General features: G+C 36.2%; 3 protein-coding genes across 3 annotated transcripts; 1 reads left to right on the forward strand and 2 right to left on the reverse strand.

Annotated features, from left to right (window-relative positions):
- LOC121801590 (protein TIFY 10A-like) lies at positions 1–1,020 on the reverse strand. The gene is made up of 3 exons (XM_042201111.1): positions 790–1,020; positions 431–691; positions 1–335 (listed from the first exon to the last, which is right to left on the reverse strand). The coding sequence occupies exons 1-3, from the start codon at positions 944–946 to the stop codon at positions 169–171; spliced, it is 585 nt and encodes a 194-aa protein (XP_042057045.1). The 5' UTR covers positions 947–1,020; the 3' UTR covers positions 1–168.
- Positions 1,021–13,572: 12,552 nt separating this feature from the next.
- Positions 13,573–18,034, reverse strand: LOC121799986 (probable polygalacturonase). The gene is made up of 5 exons (XM_042199525.1): positions 17,313–18,034; positions 16,475–16,595; positions 15,223–15,471; positions 14,543–14,696; positions 13,573–14,398 (listed from the first exon to the last, which is right to left on the reverse strand). The coding sequence occupies exons 1-5, from the start codon at positions 17,778–17,780 to the stop codon at positions 13,873–13,875; spliced, it is 1,518 nt and encodes a 505-aa protein (XP_042055459.1). The 5' UTR covers positions 17,781–18,034; the 3' UTR covers positions 13,573–13,872.
- Positions 18,035–20,268: 2,234 nt separating this feature from the next.
- Positions 20,269–21,601, forward strand: LOC121799685 (protein LURP-one-related 6-like). Its single transcript, XM_042199122.1, has 3 exons — positions 20,269–20,549; positions 20,706–20,948; positions 21,318–21,601. The coding sequence occupies exons 1-3, from the start codon at positions 20,316–20,318 to the stop codon at positions 21,459–21,461; spliced, it is 621 nt and encodes a 206-aa protein (XP_042055056.1). The 5' UTR covers positions 20,269–20,315; the 3' UTR covers positions 21,462–21,601.
- The last annotated feature ends 1,038 nt before the right edge of the window (positions 21,602–22,639 follow it).

Here is a 22,639-nt window from a genome sequence, read left to right on the forward strand (position 1 = left end):
TTGATCTAGTAATATACGGAATACTAATATTTAATATTTTGAATCAGAAACAAAATACCTCAAAAAGAGTTAACAGTCAAAGCTACTATGCTACAAATTAACAAAGGCAAAGCAGTAAAATTGTAGTCACTACTATACTAGGAGTAACAATCTTTTTCAATTCAATTACTAGTTGCGCTGAATCTGCGGCCTCAATCCAAGCCACTCCTCCGCCTTCGGCGGCGGCACCGGCGCTTCCTTCCTTGCCGCCGCTGGATACGGCGCATTTGCGGTTACCCTGTCCCGCCTCTTCTCCAAGAACCGCGCCAAAGAATTCTTCCTAGCAATCGGTAAATCTGCAACCAAATAAACAGAAATTGTTAATTTCACAATCACAAAATTTTAAAAAAAATCCCGAAAATCTAGGGTTTCGGTGGTCTATGCTGCTCACCAGAATCAAGAGACGGCTGAGCGGCCACGAAGGTAGGTACACCGGAGGAGGACTCGGCAGCGGGAGGCGGAGCAACCACGGCGCTGGACTTGCTAGCTAAAGCTAGGATATCCTGCGCCTTATCCGCCGGAAAGTCATTGAAGACCATGACCTGTCCGCCGTAGAATATCGTCATCGGCGCAGTCTCCACCGCCGATTTAGGGTTTCTGTTGCCGGAATTCTCAATCGCCGACAGAAAATTGACCGTCTCCGTAGGAGCATCTAGGTCAAGGAAAATCCAAAATTGAGATCGAAAATCTAGTAACGAAAGCGGAAAAGGGAAAGGAATCGAGTAAATATGAGATGAAATTAATGAATACCTTTGATTTCGGGGGTGGGAGTGAGGCCGAGGGTGAGGTCGCCGAAGGTGCCCTTCTCCTTGAGATACTGGCTGAGGAGGCTGCAGGTCTGGGAGAAATTGGACCTGGTAGCGGCGGGAGGGAGTCTGCCGGAATCGACGATGTCGAAGGAAGCCATATTTTTGAATCTCCGGCGAGGATTAAGGGAGGAGGTTTGAGATGAAATGAATGTGGGCAAAGTGAGGGATTTATATATAAAATAGAATTAAGAGAGAGAAAGGAAGAGGAAAATGAGCACGAGGAATATGTGGGGTTTGTAAAAAAATAGGGGGAGACCCTACGTTAGGTTAGCTGCAGAATCGTCTGACTTTGAAATAAGGCGGGGTGGAGTGGGGTGGGGTGGGGTGGGGTTTTGGGTAATTTAACTATTCAAGTATTGAAACACGTGTTGTTTGATTTCTATCAAAAGGGGGTACGTGGCGTGTTTGCTTTGCAACTTGTGCTGTAACGCCGTTATCACGCCCTTTGCCTTTTTTTGCTTTTTTGCCTTACTTTCAAATTTCAATTTATTTTACGGTGAACTGCACCAATCAAATGATCTTAACTTTTGCAATTATTGTATTATTGACCCCTTATAAAAATAAATAGCGTCGGAGGAATCTAATAAAATACATAATCACAAACGAGTCATTTTTAGCCATTTTTCGGACGAAAATGCCCAAATGGCTTTAAGAATATTTTTGTCTTCTTCTTCTTGAAGTCTGCACACTTACTCTGCAAGTTCACATACCAGTGATTTTTGTCTAATTATACAGGATTCAAGGGTCATATTTCCAATGATGCTTAGTGATGAGTTTTGTGAATTTATTTTATCTCTCTCTATTCACTTCATTTCTCTCATTTGAAGAGTTAGTGTGCTTCTCATTTTACCTGCACCACCGTCAACCCAAGCATCGCCATCTCTGAGTTAGTGTGCTTCTGTTGATTTTTCTATCATGTAACGTATGAATTTCTCGATTTTGGCTTCTCGATTGGCAACTCGATTTAGGGGTTTGTGGTTCATCTCTGCAACTCGATTTAAGGTTTTAGGGTTCCTGTTTGTGGAGTGAAGTGGAGAGAAAAAAACTAGAGTGAAAAATCGAGGGAATACTTTCAATTTGCCAAAATAACAATGCAAGTACTACTTAATGTGCATGGCTTGTAGGAGACGAAGAGGACACGAAGGGTTGCTACTACATTGTTCATCGAATAGGGAAACAACCAACTTTAAGTCAAATCATGTAATGTTGATGTCAGGTTGCATGCAGGGGGCGGCGTCATTATTGTAACCGATTTGACAAAAATACTATTTTAGGGCTTGAGGGTGTTATCGTCCAAAAATATCTCATTTATGATTATATATTTTGTTAGGTCCATCTGATGCTACTTTTTTATTAGGAGTCAATGGTGCAACAAATGCAAAAAGCTAGGGTCAATTGGTGCATTTCATTCTTTATTTTAAAAGAATAAGGCCATCCACAACGCTGTCTCTATACCGTCTCTTAAACCGTCTCTTAACTACTATTTGAGCACTATTTGAGGGCCCCACTGTCCTTTTTTCCTCCATCTCTTAACTAAGAGACGGAGGCTGCAACGCTCCGTCTCTTAACCGTCTCTATACCGTCTCTTAATTACTATTCATTCAATTTAATTTATAATTTTTTTTAAAACCCAATTCAATTTAAACAAACACACTTTATTAAAATTAAAACAATATTACAACTTAACATTAAAAAAGCGAAGACATAATTAAAATTCTAAAAAAATAAAAATGACATAATTTAATATTCTCCGCCAAAGTTTTCCCAAATGTGCTCAATTAGATCCTCTTGGAGTTGGGTGTGGGCGCTAGAGTCGCGTGTCCTTGCCCGAATAGCCAACCGTTCTTGTATAGATGGATGCGCTCCACTTCGCGGCGGACTACTTGCAGTTGAGCTTCCGGGGGATTCGGGGTCGAACCAATTTCCGGCATCGGGTCCTTCGTCTCGGACAATCATGTTGTGCAAGATAGGAAATAGCGGTTTCCGCATGCGGAAACGGCGACGGAAATAGGTATCTCCCCAAATCGGGTTATCGCAGAAGTAGTCGCGTACTAACCGTGCGGCGGCTTCCTCCCGGTTCCGATTGATGTACTTCCGGGAGCGTCGTGGGGGTGGTGCGGCTTCCTCCGCCTCTCGTCGTCGATCTTCTTCGAGTGATTGTTCCATTAATTGACGCATTTGCTCAAAAGGATCCATTTGTTTGAGTTGATTGAAGATGGAAATTGGAGTGATAGAGAGGATTTGAGAGGAATAGATGTGTGTTTGTGTTTGAAATGAGTATGGAATAGAATTATTTATAGAGTAAAAAAATTAAAAATTTAAAAAATGAAAATAAATATTTAACGGTAATATTACCGTTTGAAAAAAAAAAAAAAATTTTTATTAAAAATCGATTTTTTTTTTAAAAAAAAATGAATTATTGCGTCATCAGTGACGACGCCCACTCGCGGGCCAGCGAGTGGGCGTCACGCACGCATGGGGACGTGCCACGTGTCTCGGGCGCGTGGCGAGACAGCTCGTCTCGTGTCTCTCCGAGACGAGCTACGCGACGAGCCGGTCGCGAGCTGGAGACGAGACGGCCGCTGCAATGCGTCTCGCGGGGGTCTCGTCTCTCCGAGACGAGACGCGAGCCCGGCGCGAGACGCGTTGTGGATGGTCTAAGATTCAAGTAATTTTTTATACATGTAGTAAAATATGAGTACTATTCTGTATATAAATGATAGTAGTAGTAGTTTTATTTTTTCATTCATTAAATTATCAAAATTGCAAATTTATTTCTGTTTGGAATTTTTTCTCCATTTCTTCTCTTTCTAGCATTACTTATTCTTTCTCATTGTCTTTCCTAATTTGCTAATAGCACGTTAAAATTTGTTTCGTCCATAATATATTAATATAATTATTTACATGTGGACAAATAAATAATGATAAATTAATAACTTTGTTTCATAATTAATTTTATTTATATTTATATTTTTTACTTTATTTTAGAGAGTGCTGACGAAAAATACTTCATTTGTTCATAAAAAAATTGTCTCCTTTGTAAATAATACTCTTATAAGACATGTGAGAGAAATATTAAAAGGGGAAAGAAAAAAATAGTGAAAAAGATTGTATATACAAAAATAATAAGATTAATTTGGAAGGACGAATAAAAAATAAAACTATTTTTCCTGAACGATGGACATGTTTTAACGAATTAAATGTTTATATTTAACCGTAAGATATGAACCACTATTTATTTGAAATTATGGATAATAACATTAGCAATTACGGTTGAATCTTGAATGGGTGTGATTTGTTGCCTCGCGAAAGGGTTAGGGATAGAGTGAATGGTGTGATTTGAGATTCTTACCTATATGCATTTTTTAAGTATGTTAATTTGTATGAGTGCCAAAAAATATACTAGTACCAGTATACATTTATTGTAATCACTCGAAAAAAGATTATGATACTTTTTATGGATGGATATTATTTATGATTCATACCAAACTATTACATCGAATGTACTTATTTAACATTTTCGAACTTGAACTTGATCATATATCTAGACAATAAAATCTTAAATTATGGTGGTAGTAGTATTCTTTAAATTTAATAGTGATTCCTGAGTCAAAAACACACTCAATATGTTACTACTCTCTTTGTCTCAGCTAAGATAACACTTTTTTTTCGCACTTGTTTTGAAAAAATGATGACAAATAGTTAAAATAGAGAAAAATTAAAGTAAGTTAGAGAATATTATAGAAGACACTATCTTCTATATTATTATCTTTTTTTACTTTATTTTCTATCTACTTTAACTATTTATTATCATTTTTCCAAAACATGTGAAAAAAGGAACGTGTCATCTTAGCTGGGACGGAGAGAGTATTACTTATGCCGGCATATTTACAACGTTAGAATCTATAAAAGAATTTAGTTAATTGCCTATTTTTATTATTGTAAAGATAAAAATATAGTATTCCATGCGTCCCACAATATGAATTATTCTTATTGTGGGCACGGATTTTAAGAAAGGTAGAGAATAGTGAGTTGGAAAAGCTAATGGAATATGTGACCCATTTTTTAATAGAGTGAACTTTTAAAATGGTCCCTGAACTATGGGTTTATCTCGTCCATAGTCCCTGTACTTTTAAAATATCGTCAGACATCCGTGGACTAAGGGTTTATCTCGAAATTGGTTCTTTTGCCATTTTTTGATACGAAAATACCCTTTTGAGGGTTTGGCAATTTGGTCTTTTTAAACTTTTAACATTTTAAATCTGATATTATTTCAGTGATGTACTAAATCTGATATTATTTCAAAATTTTCATTCTTCTTCCCTTTTGTGATCCTTCACTTTATTTCTTTATTTCAATATTAGATTTAATTTTATAAAATTAAATTTTAAATTTAGATTTTAAACATCAGCATTTTTTATTAATTAAAAATTTTAATTCATGGACACTATAAATATTGATTAAAACTATTAATTTTTGTTATTTAATATAATATTCAGTTGAATCGAAGAAGTACACAAAAATAAGAGCTATTCTACTTAGCCTTCGTTCGATTGTTATAATTGTTTGTGATTATATATTATGAAGTTGACTAAAAATTTGATACTACTAAAATTTTTATATAGGAGTATTTTGTTTAAATTTTCTAGTTAATTTTGATTCTTTTCAAATAAATAAATGAAAATGATATTAGTCTTACATTAGTTGCATATTTATTTATGAATAATTGTGGTATGTGATCTATTTATGATTAAAACTATTAAATATTGACTAAAACTAAGTTGGCGTTGACATAACTTATTGATTAAATATTAGACACTATCAAATATTGATTAAAGCTATTAATATTTGTTATTTAATAATTTTAATAATTAAAAAAATTTATTGATATTTAAAAATCTAAATTTTAATTTTAATTTTATAAAATTAAATCTAATATTGTAATGAAGAAACAAAGTGAAGGATGACAAAAGGGAAGAAAAATGATAATTTTGAAATAATATCAGATTTAGTACATCACTGAAATAATATCAGATTTAAAATGTTAAAAGTGTAAAAAACCAAATTGCCCAACCCTCAAAAGGGTATTTTCGTATTAAAAATGGAAAAAGAACCAATTTCGAAATAAACCCCTTGGTTTAGGGATTTCTGACGATATTTTTAAAGTCCAGGGACTATGGGCGAGATAAACCCATAGTCCAGGGACCATTTTTGAAGTTCACTCTATAATAAAATGTGAGTGAAGTGAGTTGGTAGAATGTAAGTCCTACTTACCATTTATGGTAAAAATGAAGTGTGACTCATATTGTTGGATGGACCAAAATGGCAAAGTGTGACTCTTATTGTGGGACGGAAGTATATATACTCCCCTTTATCCCACTCTGAATTTTATATATATGAGTTAAACGAAGAGAACGGAGTAAGAGAGTGGAAAAAAGTAGAGAAAGTAATATTTTTATTTTTAAAAATATATCATTTAAGTTGAAGCATTTTAAAAAGAAAAAAAGGTTCACTAAAAGTGGAATGGAGTAAAATAGTAATTTTCATAACTATTTAACCATACTTTAGAAAAATTTCCACTGCATAATTTCTATATAAAGAAAAATCAAATTATAAATAGAAAAAGTCGAAGATGCATTTTTTGCCTAGCAAGAAAACGAAAGAAATCAGATAACATGTTCACGTACCTATAGCCTATGGCGAGCTGACACGTGCCTCAACCCTGGCCTGGCCCGGCCCGGGCATCACCTAATTAAGCACATGGTTTTTTTAATTATGAATGAGTTTCTCCAATCTTTTTTTCTACGCTACGCAATTAAACTTCTTGTTGGTAATTTTGAGATTAAAACAAACTCTTTTTCAACAATAAAAAGAAAAATATCAGATAAAAAATACGAAATGAGAAGATCAATTGAGTTTCTTAGAATCGAGAAGTTAAAATTTGATAAACTATATGTTTGGAGAGAAATTTAAAATAGAATAAGGTTGCGTTGCTGGAGTCCTTTGCTTTGGTTGTGATATAATGCTTTTAAAATAAGATATATTTGAATTGAATTATCCAATTTCCAAACTATTCATGGCCAATTTATCTGTTGCTTTATAAAAAACCAAAAACACAAATTTAAAAAATATATTGAAATTTGGTCAAATTCTGGTTTATCCCGCAATTTTAATAATTAGTTAGGATTTATTCGCGATTATCTCACAATGAAAAATTTGTCATCTAAATTTAAATATTGTTTATATTTTTCAACCAATTGACAATATCATGTAACTCATCGCCGAAGATGTGAATCTATGATTTTTCAACTGTCATATCAAATACGGTTTTACAAAACAAATTGATTGTGGAATAATTAGAAACACGATTGATTTTATCAAAACTTCATCATTTTTCAAAAATTAGTTGTATGAAAAAATTGCTTCTTGACATCCAATAACTATTGGAATCGTGTTTGGTCAATGGACTTTGACCAATAATAAATGTGACAAGACATTTAATTTTGTAAAATTAAATGCAATATCGATGATCTACATTCGGAGTAGATGACCGTTGTATATTCATTTTCTCCAACCCGATTACCGGTGAGTGAGCAATTATGAATTAAAGATTGTCACAATTGTGAGCTATAAAGGAGCTATGAGATTGAAGTGCCATGGAAAATGTTTTTACTGTGCGTGTACTTTGGTATAATTCACAAACCCCAAGGTCCATAGGATTCGCTAGATCACAGGGTCTAGGAGATCGCGGAACCTTCAGATTTCGGTCGTTGGACACACACTTTTCCGCATCAAAAATCTCAACCCACTACACTATTGGCTAGTATAGGGAAGCAAATGATCGATTCCACGAGGACGGATGAGTTAGCATGCATTTGGAGAGTTTTGGGAGAGTTTGGCTGCTGCCACACAACAAGTGGGACGAGAATTATAAACTACTGAACTTAGGAAATGGAAACTAGCTAATCTATCTACTGGCTCACGAGGATTAAAAACATCAAGTACTCGGCCAAGTACCGGGTACCACGTGTCAGAAGGTTCACGAATGACCCAACGCACAACGGGTGCTAAAAGGTCCACGACGGACCCCGACGTATAGCGGGTCCCAAACGGTCCACGTCGGACCCCTACGCATAGCGGGTGACAAAAGGTCCACGATGAATCCCGTCGTGTAGCGTGTCAGATGCATCATGTCTCTCCATCTCCCGTAACGGCTTGTAACCCTCGACGGTTACAGTCAAGCCAACATGACACACATTATGGCCGTTGACTCTATCAATGCCCAATGAGTGGACTTGGCCTATAAATAGGCATGAATCCATTGCATTCCCTACACACAACACATTGCAAACCAAGCATGTCATTTGCATAGCTCTCTCTCTCTCTGCATTATCTTCTGTCGAAGCTCTGCCCTCGCCATCATCTAGTTCGCCGGAGCTTGTTCCGTAGGCCTATTCGACATAGGACGTTTGTCTGAAGCGACCACCCGGAAGCTCACAGACGTCTGGTTGAAGACTATTTTGCCGATCAACCACGATGGGGCCCGACTGTTTTATTTGCGCAATTGGTGAGAAGAGGATTTTATTTGCGCAAAAGCAGGAGTCGGCACGGAAGGATGTCGAGCGGGCATTTGGTGTGCTCCAATCACGGTGGGCAATTGTGAAAGGGCCGACTCGTTCCTGGTACAAGGAAGTCATCGCCGATGTCATATATGCGTGCATAATCATGCACAACATGATAGTCGAGAATGAAGGCGGAAGCATCACCGATTGGAATGAAGATGACCGTGCATCTAGCTCGTCCGGCACGTCGACCGAGACACCCAATAGAGGGTTACCGTTAGGCTTCAATGAGGTTCTATCTAGACAGGCCTCAATGCGCAACCAACAGGATCATGCGCAGCTCATGAGCGACATGATTGAAGAAGTGTGGGCTCGTAACCGCCGTCGCTGAGTTTGCGTTTTTTTTAAATTCGCATTGTAATGTATTAATTTTTTATTAAATGAAATGAAGTTTTTGAAATTCGTATTTTAACTTATTAGTTTTTTTAAATTCGTATGGATTTTGTAAATATTAAAAAAATGATGATGTGGCGCGCCATAGGGCGTGCCTTAGGGCGCCCCACTGAAGGTGGGGAGGTAGGAGTATAAAACTGATGGCGTGGCGCGCCATAGGGAGCGTCTTAGGGCGCCCCACTGCTTATACCCTTAATGTGGCATTGAGCTGGGAGCTTAAACACGCCTTTGGATGTCCTAGTAAATAAGAAAACATAGAAATCGAGATAATTGTATCATAATTCAAGAATTTAACATATAATAGAATTCTTATATTCATTTATATCGTACTATATTTTATAAAATTATCCTCGCAACTTAAAATAGAGGGAACATTATAAGTATAATCAAAATTTATATACAGTACATTTTATTACTCCACAATAGTAATAAATAAGTAGACATATGTATGATACTATCGTAATATTACATAATTGTACTTTAATAAAAAGGTATAATGCGTAAACCTAATTTTATAAACATGTCTATTTAATTCCGGGTAGGTATAGTAGATTTAATACCGAAATCAATTAATTATGAAATTAAATGTCGAAATAACAAGTTCACGTGTTTATGCATATATGTTACCGACTTCAATAAAAATGCACCACATACTGATAAGGCTCGTTTCATGCATGTGTTTTATGTTAAATTCTGTGTTTTCGGAACACTAATGTGTGTTTCTAAGTTCAGGTGCGTAAGAAATCTGCCGGACCCAGGAGTTGTGCTAATTGATCTGGCAGATGCAAAAGAGATTAATTTTGAAGTGAAATATCAGAAGTTGTCGCTCGGGCCTAGGAGAATCAGGAAGTTGGCGACATGAGCATAATGGAGCAAAGAGCATACTTTAAATAGATCCTATTCAGGGGCACAGTCGTCAATTCACAAAAAAGATGCCCTAGGGATTAAAGCCTTACCTATATAAAGAGCTCAACATTGAAGAAGGAGGAGACACGCAGTAGAGCACTTTTAGGAAGGCATCTAGCATAATTGCAGCTCACTCACTTAGCTCCACACTTCAAAAACACATTTCTGTTGGTGCGCACTTGGATATGGGGTGATTTCCGGCTACCGTGGTGGTTCTAGTTCGTTTGCTGCTGTGTATCACCGCCTTGCATGAGCGAAGAAACAATATTTGCACATTTTGTCTTGGATTAGCTTTCATTTTCTTAAGTACATGTTGGGTTTCAACTTAGTAATTTCTGTTTCTGACTTGGATCTGCTGAAATCAAGCTTAGTTTATATATTATGGAATATTCTGTTGGTTTTTGTTGGATCTCGTGAAGTTGATGTTGGTTTTCTCCATTTCTATTTTGCATTTGCTATTTGTTGCATGTTTGGAGTTGGGATCTGTTGGATTGTTGTTGGATTTGTTGGATCTAATTATGGAGACGTTGGGATTTTGTAAATCGCGGTGGATCTGGAGTTTGCCTTTTAAATTCTGCATGATTATGGCTGTTACTGTTTGTTCTCGTATTTGCTAGGCCCAGTAGTTTAGATCTATCGAGTTTAGTCTTAAATTTCTTGTTTAAATTCAGATCTGGGTCTTGCTCTGTTCTCATGGTGATTTGTGCTCTGTTTACTCCGTTATTCCTGTGTGATTCATGAAGAAGATGAAGTTTGTTGGTAGTTAGGGTCAGACCTACTCACGTTTGCGCTTTCTACTTGTCTTTTGTGCTTTCTGTGGCTTTTCCAGAACCTGGTCACTTAGGGAAATTTGGTCCCCACTTTCTGTGCTAGTTTGTTTGGCCATTTTAGGGAAGTCAGTTTAGTCTCCAGTTTGTTTGATTTTGTTTCTCAAGTTAATTTTGCGTTCTGAGTCATGCACGTGCCGTACGTTCCCGTTTCCTAGACCCAGTAGATAAAGTAATCTAGTTTTAATTTCCCAAGTTCAGTAGTTTAAATTCTCAACCCATTTGTTGCGTGGCAGCAGCCAACCCTCCCAAAACATTTTAAATGCAGTTTCATAGCACATCCGTTCTCGTGGGATCGATCATTTTCTTCCCTATACTAGCCAATAGTATAGTGGGTTGAGGTTTTGAAGTGGAAAAAGCGTATTCAATGACCATTTCTGATAGATTCGTGATCTCCTAGACCCTGTGATTTAGGGAACCCTTTGGACCTACTAGATTGAGAAACATCAATTGCAGACACTCTCTGAACTGTAGCTACTTCACACACATTAATGCGTCGAGAGTCACGCAAATATTATAAAATATACTCCGTATTATATGTGTGGAAATTTCCTAGGAAGCTACTTTCATCGAAAGGGACATATAATTGAATATAAATTAGCCAAATAAATATTCGAATGAGTCAAGCTTTGTAGTAGTACTAGTTCTTACAATATTTATAATATTAAAAATGACAAATTAATATAAGAGCATCTCCTGGCGCCCCTCCGGTAGGACGTCCGGTCGGACACCGGGAAGGGCGACGGGACGTCCGCCGTTGGGAGGTCGGAGGTCGGATACGGACGTCCCGTGAGGACGTCGGGTGTCCTCGGACGTCCCGGGGACGGGCGGGTGGACGGGCGCCACTGTGGCGAAGGTCGGACGTCCCGGTCGGACGTCCGATATTTGATTTTTTTTTTTTTTTAAATTCTATATATACGGCTCGTTGAACTTCATTTCATTTGCACCACTTGTGTTAACAAGTTTCTCTCTTCTTTTACTACAAATTTCATTTCTACAAATTAAATTATTGTGATTTTTTTAATTGCGGGATGTCCTAGTGGGAAGGGCGATGGGAAGGGCGGATATGCAGGGGATGTCCTAGTGATGTGGCAGTGGGGTGGGATGTCCTAGTGACGTGGCAGGAGGTGTTTTTGGGATGTCCTAGTGGATGTCCGAGTGAGATGTCCGCCCACTGGAGATGCTCTAAGTGGTGACAAGGTCCGACCAACTCGATCCAATTGAAAACTTTATTTAATTTGGATGTTGGTGTTGTCGTAGATTCTGCGTTGTGACGATCGCCACACACTGACACTGACAATTTTTCCACTGGACCCCCCAAAATTTCCGTAGTCATTGATGAAAACGCACCCTAGTCCTAGCCTATAGCTAAATTTTGAATAATATTAGTACTTCAATTATTAATATTTTCATATATTTATTTCTAGATTAATGTACTACAAAAACAGAAAAACGTGGTGAATAGTATTAGGTTAGAAGTTGAATGCTTCCTCCTTTTGGCCGACATTGACTTGCAAACATCCCAACCAATAATTGATTTTATAAAAATGCGATTAGAAATATAATTAATGTATTTTTCATTGAATGGGTCCAATCGAATTAACTAATTATTCGTACTAACGAAGTAGCCACGATCGTGACTAAGAAAGTGCCAATCCCCATTGATATTGCATCCAAATATGCCAACACTTCCAAGAAATTCCATCGCAACTTACAAAGAAAATCTTGAATTTATTCTTCAAACAATATGCTAATTAATTTAAGCATGAGATATATATGCAATTAATCAAACGGCCATCATTGACGTAAAATTACAATGTTGAGACAAATTAATCTCGTGTAATCGATATATTAATCGTACTCTTTGATTTTAAAACATGAGATGCATTTTTGCAATAATTTTGTGATTTTTATTACTCCTATTTAATAACTAATATTAATTTATTTATTAAATTTTCTATACATAATTTAAATAGTTATTCAATACTTACAACAAAAACTAATACTAGCATAGGAAATTTCCTGTTTAGGAGAACATATATGTATTTGCTACTTTTACGTCGACACGATGGCTTAATGTTTGTTAGATACAAGCCTTTTGAATTATAAACATAAGATAAAAGCAATAAAACGATAAAAAGAATTAATTACGTTTTCCACTCAACTTGATATAGGAGTATAAGAAATGTAAATAGTCAAAAAATAAGCGCAAAAGATATTTTTGAGTTGAATAATTGCAAAAGATTGAACACACACATTTGCAGATTTGACAAGCCATAATAAATTTCAAGGGCGATTATATCACATTCATTTAATTTAATATTTATATGATAACACACAACTTGACACTAGACAAACTCAAATTGTATCATGTGAGTAGTTTTTGGTGAAAGATATCATCACTTCAATGGTGTTATATAGTGCATGAACCTAGAGAAATAATTGTGTCTACAGAGTACTCCATCTGTCATGTCACGTTTGAATTCAGTTAGCAATTTTAAGAAATACTACCTCCTCCGTATTTAAAAAATAGAAATATTTAAAACATCACGGGTTTTAACGTACAATGAGTAAAATAAAAGAGAAGAATTGGTAAAGTAAAAGAGATGGAGAAAAATAAGTAAAGTAAGAGAGAAGAGAAAAAGTTTTTATTTTTAAGAGACGCCTAAAATGGAAATAATTTCTATTTTTAAAATAAGGAGATAGTAGTATAAAACAAAGCTTAATGAAATAATAGCCCCAATTTGTTACCTATAATAAAATGAGTATATAATGAATTAATAGAGTGTTACTTCCATTTATCCAACTCTCATTTGATCTTGATTCACATTGCACTTTTATTTGGAGTTCTAATTATATGTAGTGGACCCAAATCTTATTTGAACTCATCCAGTGAAATCAATTTACCCAAAGTAAAAAGTAAATGAGGCTTTTAATTGCAAACACATAACGCAAATTGAGGCCAGAAGTTCAATAAACCCAACTTCTTTCGTATAGAATCATTTAAAATAAAATACTACTCCATATATTTGCAGAAGTTTCAAAGGCAAATGTAAACTGTGACAAAGGATAACTTGTGTATATTTGCTGTAATGTGTGAATGTATATACAAAGTTAAAAAAGAATTACTACAAAACAACAGTCTGAAGGGGAAGAAGCTACTCACTGATCATACTCACCACACTGCCCGCCCCATTCACCCTCTGTCGATGTCCGACAAGACGACGTTGGTCAGGAAAATGGGCCCCCGCGACGAAGAAAATGGCAGTGACCGGTTCAAATATCATAATCTATATCGGAGCTGTTCTGGGAGGTCGACCGCCTGACCAAATTCCCCGCCTCATCGTACAAGTCGAGGTTCTCGCAGGGAGCTGGAAAAATGGTCCCCACAACGCAGCCTTCTACGTAAGCGCACTGGAATACGTGTTTCTTCTTTTTGGCGACGCCGACCGACATATCCCGGAAGAATATGTTTTTCACGGGGATCTCCGCGGTCCCTTGGATGCGGACCGGGACTCGGACGGATTCGCCATGTATAGAGGTGTAACTTATGTCTTCTAGAACCGGGAAAGCCTTGGGGTCATACCCCATGTCTGGATGCTCGTTGTAGTCCGTCTTGATCACGATTCCCACTCGGCACGTGTCAAATGTCAGGTTCCTATAAGTTATGCCTCGGACGTACCCTCCTCTTCCCGGGGCCGTCTTGATGCGGACAGCTCGCCTTGATTTCCATATGTAGATGTTCTCTATGGTGATATTCGATACGCCACCAGACATCTCACTGCCTATAGATATACCCGCGCTGTCAGTCAAAAAAAAATCAGGTTTCATTTACAAAGAACAAAAATTTTACAGTGTTCATCGGCCTCATCCAAACTTCAAAATATAACGCGATGGTTATTAGTCTTCGCAAGAATTATATGGACTAGGGGCACGTAAGCCTCACCTGACATTGGAGCGAACAACGAGGTTCTTGATGAGTATATTCTTTGATGGCCGCCCGTAACGAACCCCGTATTGATCCCATCCGCTCTTTATGGCGATAGCATCGTCTCCAACACTTATGTAACAGTCCTCAATCACCATATCTTCACATGAATCTGTTTGTCTCAATATCATTAGCTTCATTCAGAAAAACAGATACAAAGAACGAAAAAGTAATTCGGCTCTCAGCATTTCGAACAGCACGAGGATATAAAGTTGTTAGGTTCTCCCAGTGACATACTTCAATTAAAAAACTTTGGTATGCTAACTATAGCTAAATCTTATCAACATAATCTTTTTGATGAAACAGACATTTCAAGTAATTACGCTTTTCATCTTTAGCACAAACATGAAAGATATCCCATACCATACAAACTTCTTCGTGGATTCTATAGAAACATTCTTCAGTCCAATATGCCCAATCAGATGCAAAACTACAAAACAAACTTTTTGAGCTTGTGAGTTTGTCACTGAACCACTAGCAAGTGAAACATCCCAACTTTCCTAAGTTGCAATAAACCTAATTGTTTAGCTACAAAAAACCATACTAACTACACATGTATCTAATTTGTACAATGGATAACAAGTATGTGCAACAATAATCTTTACAATCCAATCAACAAATGTAAAAGAGAAACTCACCAGGATCTATGCCATCAGTATTTGGAGCTTGAAAAACTGGAGCAAGGATGGTTAAATTCTTTATCGTCACATTCTTGCAGTCATATGGATGAAGGGTCCAGAAAGGAGAGTCGCGTAATGTTATGTTAGATATCAAAATGTTGCTAGACCACATAATCTGCACAAGCGGTCCCCTTGTGTGATTTAGAAGCTTCTGTTTATATTTTCTCCACCATGCTTGTCCCTGGCCGTTGATGGTGCCATTATGCCCTGTTATGAGGAAGACCCATAGGTATTCAGACCAAAGTGTAGTTTTAGGAATAACTATGAAGAACATTAACTTAGAATCGAACTTGTGGACTTTGAAGTTATTTGAGTTTCAACATTCTGGGAAAAAATTACTGACTCGGACCTTGAAACTTGTATATAAAATTTTCCGCTATGTTATCAGTCTCCTTGTCCATCTACTTTGATGTATTAATTGACACACAGACCATGGACTAATTTTTATTTTATGAAGTGATTAACTAAGAATAGACGTCTAGGTTTTGACAGGATTTATTAACCAATTTTTGTGAGCTGAAACGAGGAAAGAGGATAAAATTCATGTAATTGCCTTTTATGCACAACCACAGTGTCCATGCAGCGTGGCAATTTCTGAGACAGTTGTGGCATGCGTGATTGGTATACATAAATCCATGCGGGTCATAGATAAAATCAAAATTACTAAGTTAAATACTAGACAGCATAAATGGTTGAAAAAATATAATTTTCCATATAGAAACATGATAAGATTGCATCATAATAAAATGAACTGAGGGTGGTTGAGAAGCATATCTAAGTGGAATTCAAAGAATCAAAGTACAAGTGCTTGGATAACAAGTATAGGCAACCACAGAAGTCATGGATTTAAACTTAACTTCCAAGAGCTTATTGACCCAAAACCTTTCAAACTGAATTTTTTTAAAAAAAGATGTAAAAGTGACAATGTGGCTGAGATATTTCAGCCACTTCCAGCCCACTAATCTCCATTTCTTAATTCTGGAAATCATTCAACAGATGCCTCACCCATTTATATGCTCTAGTCATGTTTGGCACCATGAGGCCAGACTTATTTGATAACGTTTACTTAGTTTCCATGCAATCTAGGTACTACTCTCATCTTTAAAAGCAATATCAACTCTCACAAGGAAAGATATCTGATGTGATGAAACAACAATATTACAGTTACCAACAACTAAATTAGGCACACCCACACACCTCCAATGCTAACCTGTAATTGTAACGTCTTTGAGGTGCTGGCCATGGATTAGACTTCCATATCTTGGTCCTGGATGCTCTCTGCCATATCCATAAGAAGGCAATGGAGGCATAAGAGGCCAATATTTTTCGTCCTTCATAAAAAGCAATAAGATCAATTATGAATGTAAGAACTACTGAAATATATACTGCTCTTCAACTTGTTAAGATACATGAAAAAAAACATAACGGAGGTGTACAAAAAAAGCCAGATCGAAATTGGTAATAGGAGGATCATTGAAAACAGATAGTACTAACTTTGGCATATATGGAGTATCTAAAAAACATACAAAGCAACCTACTTAGCATATTGATCCTGTCATGTTCATTTATGGAGAGTCACGAGTACGTAGAAGCATTCAAGGAACCCATTCCATTTTGGACTGACTATGTGTGTATGTCCCAATACCTCTAGATATCGTTTGTCGGCTTCCATGTATAGAGCCTTCTTATGCTCATCAAGTGAAGATCCGTAAGTGATTTAAATTAGCAAATGCATATATTTCCTTAATTTAGTCATGCTAAATCCACACAAATATCCATCTAGCTAATAAATCTAGACATGCGCCAGCTCGAAACATTTCATTTAGTTCTTACAAAAACTAATGGGTTCTTCAGATCTTCACAATCAATGGAATGCACTGACAAATTCAGCTCACTACCAAAATAAGCCTATGAAAAAAATCAATTCTTTGCCACTCATAAACGCAGACCTAGAAAATTCAAACCCCAAAAAAGGAACAAATTGCATCTAAATTTCAAAACAGAAACAGAAAACAGTAAAATCCCCAAAATTCAAATCAACAACTCACATCAATGCCGAGTATAACAGCACCCTCAGCAAGGAACAGAGTCATATGACTAGTCAAATTAAACGGCGCCGTCAGCCAATATCCGGGCGGCACATTCAGCTGACCGCCGCCCTTTCCCCCCAGCTTCGAAATCGCCCTCACCGCCTTCTCAAACGCAGCTGTATTCAGCGTCACCCCATCGCCCACCCCTCCGAAATCGGTCAAATTAAACGCCACCGGCCGCAGCATCGGCAGCTGCCGCAGCGGGAACGCCGGCGCGAAGAGGGAGAACCCGGCGGCGGCGGCGCCCCGATGCCAGTAGACGACGGTGACGAAGGAGGCGAGGCAGAGGGCGGTGAGGAAGGTCTTGTGGGTGGAGAGGAAGAAGGCGCAGGCGGATGGGATCCAGCGGCGGTGGTGGTGGTGATTGGGGTCCGATCTCCGCCAGAAGGGCGGCGGGCTGGAGGTGGGGGTGAGCGTCTCCACCATCTAATCGTCGAATTGATCGGATTTGGTGGGTTCTGAGAGGATTTGGGGGCGCATGAATTGGGGAGATGGGTTTTGATGAATTTGATTGAGATGGGAAAAGGGGGAAAATGGGAATTGGAGGGTGGGAGGTGAGGATCAAGGAGCTGTGATGAGTGTGGGATTTGGGAATTGATTGAGATAGTGAAGTGAATTCAAAGGGAAGTGAGATTCAGACGCAGTTTTCCGATGGGATTTGGAGAAGAAGCATCACTTCATTTTATTATCTTAAAAATTAAATCTTGATCTTTTATTTTTCTACATAACTCTAAATAAATAAATTGTAGTAATAAAATGGACTTTAATTTTTATGTTAGATTAATAATCTTAATACTAAATGTTTAATATTTTATGATTAAATTAAATAAATAAAACAATATAACAGTGTTAATGTGATTTAAGTGTGATTCTCACATGTTCAAACATAAAGTTTGTAATAATTAATTTTTGCATTATGATAAATAATTAATAGGCAATGGACACCTCCATGCAATTAGGCCATAGTTGATGTGGCTCATAGTTACACATGGGCAATGGCTCAAACCTAATAAATCCTTGAATTTTAAATATTGGTATATTTAAATTCCTTCTTAAATATTTGAAAAATGTGAATTTACTAAAACTAAAAAATTATTGAAATTCCTTCGTAATTAAGGGTTGGGTATCTCCAACAATGAGTAATTGTGTGGTTGAAAACTTGGATGAATTAATGAAGTTGAGAACTCTAATAATCAACAAGCCGTCATTATTAAAGATTCTCAACTTCAGTTACTTTTCTAATAGTCCTAAGAAAAGGAAATATTTAGAATAAAAAGAAGTATGAGAGAAATTGGAGAAAAAAAATGGAATACTTACATGAATAGAGCAGTGGAAGGTGAACTATTTATGGATAAAAATATAATTACAAAAGGATTGTATATTCGATGGAAAAGTAGGTGGAAATTTTTTTAGAAAATTTGTATGTTGATAAAGGTATTTGAACTTTGAAGTCAACCCTTAATTATCCTTTAGAAAATGAAAATAGTTGTTGAAGAATTGAAGGAAGATGTCTAATTATTTGAGGGTACAAAATCAAGATCAATATGGTTAGTGGAAATAGGTAGAGAGTAACAGTCAATTGATTAATTAGTTTGGGCTGCGCATATGTCTAATTATATGTTAATTGATCTTTAAAATAAGATGAGTAGTACTTTTTTTATGTATCAAGAGTTGATGTTTCTACTTGACGAAGAAATGTAATGAAACATTTTGTATGATTTATGTTAATTTCTTAGTTAAAGCACCTCTAACACTTTTCCTTCGATAATTACGTAATAACTATTCTTTGAAAATGATTGATCATATCTAAATCATTCACATCTTGTTAATGCATACAAGCTATGATAAATAATCGGTCATGGTACATATCTCAATTTGAAATATCAATGAATATCGTTTCAAAAAAATAGTATTCTTTTCGTGTTTTACTTCACAAATACACGTCTTCAAAGTCATCAATGCACACCACGTATATTTGTACTTTGATATATATCACGAGGCCCTGGCACGTTTAGATAAAGCTAAATAGGTAATTATCCTTACTTACTTTCAATAAATTAGTCAAAATCGTTAACATGAATGTTAATCCTCCGTAATGTAATTAAGGGTTAATTTAAAATTATTTGCCTAAACATATAAAGGTCATAGTTCTTGTATCCCTTGAACCTTAATTTCAGAATTTGTATAACAAATCACGTTGTGTCAAAATTCCTATTATTCTGTCTGAACAAATTTATTACTACAATATTTTATTATTTTAATTTCTTAATTAGGCTCAAAATGACGTAGTTTAGCCATATTTCACACACATCAACACCATTGTACATCACGTCGCTCAAATTTTACACATGCACGCCGGACCCTACATCGCATCAAGCTCCGTGATTTTCACTAGTCATCTACGAAAACCATAGTTGAAGAAGCTATATTTTAATCAAGATTAAGAAATTTAATTAGCTTCTAGTAATTAAAGACCAAAAATAATTCAAACGATTCCCTAAACATTAGGCAGCCAGTTTTCAAATAAAGGAGACGTGAAACTTTAGAAAAACCAATACACTAAAAAGGCAATATTATAAAACACTTCACTTCGATTCCAAATATCAAAATCTTGACAAAATTAGCAAAAATAATAGATCTTATAGTATGTGTCGTGTCGTATGATTATCATCATCTTTATCATTTCAAATTAAATATTTAATTAATGTTTATGCAGTCTACCAAGTGAAATTTGAGAACTTAATTCATTAATTTCACGTATTTTAGCAACGCAATTTAATTTTATTTCCACACTAAAATTAAACAAGATTCGTTTCCCGCACAAATAGTCAAAAAGGATAGTTGCCAAACTTCTTCGAATATAGATATAAATACACAATAATTTGAACATTGCTTTTGAAACAATTCACTTTTCTCTATAAATTGGAATATTGAGTTGAAATTTTGGAATAAATCCAATCAATGGCTACAAAATCAAGTGTCCTACCAATTGTGAGCAAAGTCTACTGTGCACCGTCGGAGGTGATCCTCGCCGTGAGGCGGCGGCCGAACGTGGCCAACGGTGGCGGCTTCGTGGTGGCGGACGTGGCCCAACGGGTCTTGTTTCGCGTCGACGGTTGCGGAGTTATTGGCAAAAAGGATGAACTCATTCTCAAAGATGGAGATGGAAATGATTTGCTACTCATCCGGCGTAAGGTAATTATTTCGTCTTGGGACATTTTTGGGATGTCGCTAATAACCAACGAGTGGCATGCAAGCGCACTAATTGGTTGACGTGAAATGGACATTGGATTTGTTTTTGTCTTTTGTTGAATTCCGATGAATTGATGTTAAGATATATTGTGATTGAAGGGAGGGACAATTGAGGCACTAAGCCTAACTAGGAAGTGGAAAGGGTTCGCCTACGACTTCGTCGGGTCTGAAAAACTCATCTTCACCTTAAAGGAACCGAACTCGTGTTTCTCAACCCAAAATAGGCTCCGGATCTCTGTCGAATCCAAGGAGCTTTGCAGCCACGGCAGCTTTGAAGTCCAAGGTGACTTCCCCGCCCGGGCTTGCACCATTGTTAGCCCCATGGGAGATGTTGTAGCACTGGTAATGAATCAATCAACATTATACCGTTACTTTCAGAATAAATCAGAACTTCATAATTTTAGTAACAATTATACATACTAAAAAATGTATGATTAGTGGGGGCTTAAGCCCCTATTAAGCTGGTTTTCTTCTGTATAAAATCATCGAATTATAATATTTTGTGTGAACCGTTTGCAAAAGCCTTTATTATCTCAACACAACATATGAAAATAATTTTCACATAAGTTTCAAACTCAAAATTTACACTTATAGTACTATAACCTTTGTCAAAATAAATTTATGCGTCCGACCATGCTTCAGCCCTGCTGCATGGAAGAATGTGCAATGTACGATTTCGGGTTGTGACCAATTTTTTTTTATTATTGACAGATTGGTGTAAATAAGGAGTTGCAACGATTGATGGGGACTAGAGATATGTATCATGTGGAAATAAAGGCTGGTTTCGATCAAGCTTTTGTATTTGGAGTGATTGCTGTTCTTGACTACATATATGATGGATCTACGAGATGTTGACCATTATTAAAATTCTATTTAAATAATTCTTATTAATCAATCTGTTTTTTTTGTCCTTTTGGAATATTAGTCAATCGACGTTTTGAAGGGGGAAAATTTGTTTGAGATTCATTTGTATTTTATGTTTCGTTATTTTATTTCATCAGTACACATGCGAACATATCGATATTGGTGAATGATTGGATATGCACTATGCGTTTGTTGAGCTAAGTATGTAAGCTACGTAACGCAATCATATGATGTGTACGTTTCATATTTGTCTTAGTCAAAGCACTCAAGAAGGATTGGAAATTCAGCAACTATTGAATAAAGGAGATTCTTGTATCAAAAGTGATTGGTTCATTATAAAAATATATTTACATATCTTGAATATACAATTTTATCATGACTCGTCAAGCACCCATATTTTCCATGTGCAATAAAATAATGCAGAAGTTAAAAGAAATAGTTAAATAGTCAAAAGAAAACGGAAAGTAATGCAGAAGTTGAGAAGTTTGAATTTGCATGCAGTCGTATTGAATTTACTGGGAAAAGGAATAATTTAGATAATCTTAGGTAATAAAACGTAGAAAATTATAGTAGTGGTCATAGTAGTTGGAGAGAATCACAAAATTGTCAATAAATTACATGTTGAAAGTCGAACTAGCATGGGACAAAATGAATGAGTTGCTTTCCAAGATGCTTCACTTAGAATAGTTAGGGGCCGTTTGGTAGCTATGTTACAGTTAGATAGAAGGCCTTATCCAGGTTTAGTTGTGTGTTTGGTAGTTATGTTACAAATCCGCATGACCCGTGTTTTGTATCCGACCCGGACAAAGCCCACTTAAAAGCCTATGTTTCAAGCAACAATGTAACTACTCATTTGCCTAGGTTACATATCTAGTCAACCTAGTTAGTTTTAGGAAAATACAATTTTACCCATCAATCTTATATATAGTCATATTTATATATATACTATATTTTATACAAATACATACTTTAATTATATTTCAATATAACAAAAAATAAGTAATGTAATTAATGATATGCAATAATATAATAAAAAATTAAACTATATAATTATTCATATAATTAATGTACGATGAGAAATTATACATTATGGTATGCTTGGGTGTTTTTAATTACATAAAATATATAATAAAAATAAAAGTAACAAATATATTTATGGTCATATTTAT

Source organism: Salvia splendens, chromosome 4 (assembly GCF_004379255.2).
Source record: "Salvia splendens isolate huo1 chromosome 4, SspV2, whole genome shotgun sequence".
Taxonomy (NCBI): domain Eukaryota; kingdom Viridiplantae; phylum Streptophyta; class Magnoliopsida; order Lamiales; family Lamiaceae; genus Salvia; species Salvia splendens.